The 5,175-nt window shown below is 50.4% G+C and overlaps 1 protein-coding gene across 1 annotated transcript in view; it reads right to left on the reverse strand.

Annotated features, from left to right (window-relative positions):
- Positions 1 to 581: 581 nt before the first annotated feature.
- Positions 582 to 5,175, reverse strand: part of LOC103077947 (centriole, cilia and spindle-associated protein-like) — a 14,705-nt gene continuing 10,111 nt past the window's right edge. The window contains exons 2-3 of the mRNA XM_007446708.1: positions 2,368 to 2,636; positions 582 to 758 (exon numbers count right to left, since the gene is read on the reverse strand). Of these exons, the coding sequence (XP_007446770.1) occupies positions 582 to 758; positions 2,368 to 2,636 (446 nt within the window). The remainder of the gene's footprint in view (positions 759 to 2,367; positions 2,637 to 5,175) is intronic.

Raw genomic sequence — 5,175 nt, forward strand, 5'->3', positions numbered from 1 at the left:
GCTGAACCGAAATGCAAAAGAAAGTTAACTGTTAGGAACTACCAAAGCTCCACTTTCACTATACATGGAATCGGTACTAGCGTTGAAACTCACTTTTAACTTGATATTCTTTCACAAAGAAATCTACACATAAGGAAAATGAGTCTTCTGCCGCAAGCTGGCGCGATCTTACCAGCTATGGAATCTCAGAAGTCGTTCAGAACAGGAGCAACACAGGCTCCACCTAAACTGAGGGAAGATACTGAAGTTAAGAATCTGTAAGCCATTTAAAGGCATTTGGTGTCAGTATCTTAAAAGATTAAGATGCTTTAAAACAAAACCCTTATAAGAGTATCAAAGATTTAGGGAATTCTCATAAATAACCAAATGTCTATGGCTTTCAACTGTCACCCTACTGCTGAGGTAGGTGACCAGGATTCATCAAAAGAGACAATCCTTTGGAAATTCCCTAAGAAAAATCTTGCATAATCAGTTGGTTTCTTAAACCTGTGTCCAGTTTCTTTTGATGGTTTTTGTTTTGTTTTTTCCTTTCTTTAATTTACACTTTTTAAAAGAGGTTGTCTGAGCAACTGTCCCTCCCCTCAAGCTCTGGCGGAGTAGCATCTCATATACTCCGTCATCCACGGGTTCTCCGACGAGGCAGGCTTGACCCGCCTGTTTTTGTCCACGTCGGCGGAGTGAGCCCGCTGCCTCTGAGCCGCCAGCCGCCTCTTCTCCACCTGCCTTCTGCTCTTGGCTCGCAACGCCGATTCATGAATCTAAGGGAGTCAGAATAAACGTACACTCACTCAGGTGGCTTTGGCGCTAATTTTCCAGAACATTTACAATGAAGCTTCCCCCACGTCACCTGGAGCAGGGCAGAGGCAAGCCAGACTCACCATATTCAGGGCTTCTGTGTATAAAGGCTTCTCCAGAAGAGCCACTGCCCTGGATTCTGTCTTACCCATCGTCAGCAATAAAGAAACTAGGCAACAGAAAATGTCCACTGGACTAAATTTCAGGTATAAATGGTAAGAAACTAATCTGCAGGTGCCTCGAGAAACTGGCTCTGGAATATTACTGGAACTCCTTAGCATTAAGCATGGATCAGTATTCCACTGAAGGAATTTAAATGTTTTACAGGGACTTCCCTGGTGGCGCAGTGGTTAGGAACCCGCCTGCCAATGCAGGGGACACGGGTTCGAGCCCTGGTCCGGGAAGATCCCACATGCTGCGGAGCAACGAAGCCCATGAGCCACAACTACTGAGCCTGCGCTCTAGAGCCCGTGAGCCACAGCTACTGAGCCCATGCACCGCAACTACTGATGCCCGCGTGCCTAGAGCCCGTGCTCCGCAACAAGAGAAGCCACCGCAATGAGAAGCCCGCGCACCGCAATGAAGGGTAGCCCCCACTCGCCGCAACTGGAGAAAGCCTGCGCACAGCAGCGAAGACCCAACGCAGCCAAAAAATAAATACTTAAAAAATAAATAACGTCTTACAGCAAAATACTAACAAATCTCAAAGAATTTTACCAGCTACGATGTTTAATGAACCCTGTTCAACTTAATCCCACCGGGTTGCCAGAGGACAGCTCTGTTGTCTCAAATATCACTCTAAACAGCACCATCTGCTAGGGCTCAGAAGTCTGTTCGGTGAACACTGGATCCTGGTATTTAACCAGAATTCAAACGGCCTGAACTTTCTGCTTCTTTTCATTCCCTCTTTCATTTGGGCTGGAGTGACGGTGTTAGTGCTAACACAGTCATTGCTTTGTGGCTCCACACGTGAGACCCCCTCGTCTGCCGTGTCCTCAGGCCTTCGCACAGGGACACTCCAGGGCTGAGTCCGAGGAGAACCAGACCTCCGGGGGATGGATGAGCAGGGGAAACGCAATCACTCTAATTTAATCCAAAGAGAAAACGAGAGTCTAGAGAGATGTCGAGAATGCAGGAGATGTGATCTAACAGACAGACAGTAACAAAGGGGTCAAGGGAATGGATACCAGTTATCAAGGCTGATGGACCAGGGGCCTCTCAGGAGGCCAGAGGCAAATCTAGACGGGCAGCCGCCAGCCCTGCCCATGCCCCTCGGCTGCACCTCCTGGCCCCCCAAGAACTTGAGAACCCCGAGTCCTGGCACTTCTCCACCTGGCTCGGTGTCGGTAAACCCTTCCAGGTACCAGCAAAACCCCCTGACCTCCAGGCAGCTAACATCCTGCATCCTGTTTGCAAATCAGATGCCCAGTTCTAGGCTTTCCTTGGGCCACCTAAGACCTACCATGTCCCAAAGCATCACAGTGACCACAGGGTATGACAGCCAATGACAGAAGCGAGGCCATCCCCCATCCTGCAGGGGGAAAGCAGAGAAGCCCGTTCGCTGGCACCCACCTCATGCACTGGGGCAGAAGCACAGACGTTGTGAGTTTTCTGGCTTCCTGTATCCGTCTGTTTTTCTCCCCACCCATAAAGGGCAAACGGGTGCTTATGGTCTTTTATTTTAGTTGAAGACCTTTGAGGACTCCTGACCGCTCTCCTACTCCCTCTGGCAGGTAAGGCACTTGGTGGTGGCTGAGGTTCCGTACTGCTGGGCGATTTGCCAGGCTCTCTGGTCCTGATCTGTCCTTCAGGTTTTTCTTTTATGTCTTTCACTGGCAGTGCTTTTTGGAAAAGGAGATAAAACACGATGAATGCTTTAAATTCCGGTTTACATATAATTACATATGATTTAAATATTTGGGATGAAAAGTTCATAATGCTTAATGAAGTCAGTAACTTTTTCACTTATCGCTCAATTCGCAAGTTTCACTTAAAACGGAAGGACAGAAACACACTAGTATAATAATTTTCAGTCTATCCCATTTTAACAACAACAATAAATACACCAAGATTGAACCAAGCCTATTCAAAAGTAACAACTATCACTCGCATTCTGAGATTAAGCATTTTAATTAAATACTAAAAGCTAGAAAGCAACTCGGCCTAATGGCTTTCCCCAGGATAAGTCCAATCATCTTATCGTCTTGCTTCAGGGGCAGATCTGGACCTGTGACAATCATTCAACAGCTGCAAAAGGTTCATCTTCAAATTACTCAACTGGAGTTCCAGGACTGCATTTCTCTGTGATGCTCCATGATTATGGAAAACACTCCTCTCAGCTCTCCTGTGCTCCTTGTAAGAGCTGGCCAGTGACCTTAGCTTCAAAAGCCCTCCACCACAATAGGAGGGTTTCCATAGCTACTCTTTCTCTCTCTCTCTCTCTCTCTCTCTCTCACACACACACACACACACACACACACACACACACACAGCTGGGCGCCCCCAGTGTGAGCAGCTGGGAAGGGGGCTCTTGTTCTTGACGTGAACCAGGGCCCCTGGTCTACACAGTCCTAAATCTCTCAGTGGGGCTGGGGAAACTCCAGTGGGGAATAGACTGCCCGCCTGAGGTGAACTCAGATACTAAGAACACAGTCCAAAACGTAACTATTTCCCTTAATTACCCTTTGTGACTTTCCATTCATTATTTTTATAAGCACTTTATGATCTTGTAAAGGTTGTATTCTTTGTGTAAACCCCTAGTGAGCCTGTGTTTCATCTCAGACTAAACTTATGTCCGAATAAGAGCTCCTTGTGCATCCAGGCTCCACTTCACAGACCCCCTTGTTCACATCTGTGGGAAACCCCTCGTTTCCGAGGCTCCAGAATTTGGCTCTAGGTGATGATTTTCCAGCTTGTTATTCCCAAACCCCATCACTTTTAGGACACACCCGGGTCCCTCACCCCTTTAGTGGATCCTTCCCTGCAGACATCCACGTCCCCGTGGAAGTAGAGGCCCTCACACAAAATGCACACGTGTGAACCCTGACAGATCGCCGTCATTTCCGTCTTCAGCAATGACCCTGATCTACCAAACTGTTTCACTTATTACTAAGCCTTTTAGGGAGCAGACAGCCTGCATCCGAGCCTCGGGCTCAGTGCTTCGCACCCCCGTGCGCCATATCCATAAACCCAGCCCTGTGCTGCCTGGGATGAGGTGAGATGCCAGCCCTCCACTGTATCATGAGAACCCAAATCCACCCAGCTCTCACACACACTCCTTTGAGTGATGTGTCCACACCCCGTCCGCTTCTCTTCCCTGGATGTAGGAAAAGAGGAAAGAGCCCATCAGGACCAAGACAACAGAGAGGAGAAGGGGGACCGAGGCTGGTGTAGTCACAACACTGAGAGAGACGGGGACAACCTGAACCATCTTCATCGATTCATTTCCCTCCTTCTCTCCCTCCAACCCACGTGGGGAGGCTGCCCAGAGAAGACAGTAGTGATTTGGTTCAAAGGACAAGGTAACGCCAGCCACGAAGAGGTTAGGAGAGTGAATTCCAGAAAGGGGGACTGTCCTGTTCAACGGCCTGGACAGAAGAAAGAATATACGTAGTTCAAGATGACAGGCACACAGAGAGCCTAGAGATGAACGCACGGGGCGGGGGTGGCGGGTGGCAGCGGGGAGAAAAGACTTGCTGTGCCCAGCTCAGAAGTGTTATTTTTTCCTGAAAACGAAGAAGAATCACTGAAGGATTTTAGGCTGGAAAACGATGTGGTCCTATTTTCGTTTCGGGAATGAGGTCTCTAGCAACGAACGTGAAGGACGGGTTACATCAGAGTGGTGGGGACAGAAAGGACAGCTAGGAAAGGAGAGCAGAGTCCGGGGAGGGGAGGGTAACCCACAGTGACGGCAGGGGCGGAGCGGTGGGACAGACCACAATGGCGCCCACCACACCTGGCCGGTGCTCAGAGTCATCGGGCACCTGTGAACTGCACCCTGATCAGACCACAGCGCGGAGAGCCCAGCGGCACAGGGCGAGACGGACAGGGCAGCGGGCGACAGACACCGCGAGGATGCTGGCAGGCAAAGAGGAGTCTGCGTCCTCAGGGGCTGGGAGTGGCTGGTCATGCCGTCCTCCAGCAGAAGGCCGCCAAAGGATGGGGAAAGGGTGCTTGACGCCTCGGGTGTGAGACACCCCTGGAGCCACCAGGAAGGCAGCAGCTGGACCCTTAATCCGGGGCCAAGAAGAGAACGTGGAATCGGAGGGGGTCCTGAGCAGGCGGGTGGGGGCCGAGGCTCAGACAGAGAGCAGGTCCCCCAGCGGGAACACAGTGTAGGCGGTGGGAGTGAGGGGAAAGGGGGGGGGGGGGGGGGAGGCC

The sequence above is a fragment of the Lipotes vexillifer genome, unplaced genomic scaffold (genome assembly GCF_000442215.2).
Source record: "Lipotes vexillifer unplaced genomic scaffold, Lipotes_vexillifer_v1.1 scaffold242, whole genome shotgun sequence".
NCBI classification, from domain to species: domain Eukaryota; kingdom Metazoa; phylum Chordata; class Mammalia; order Artiodactyla; family Lipotidae; genus Lipotes; species Lipotes vexillifer.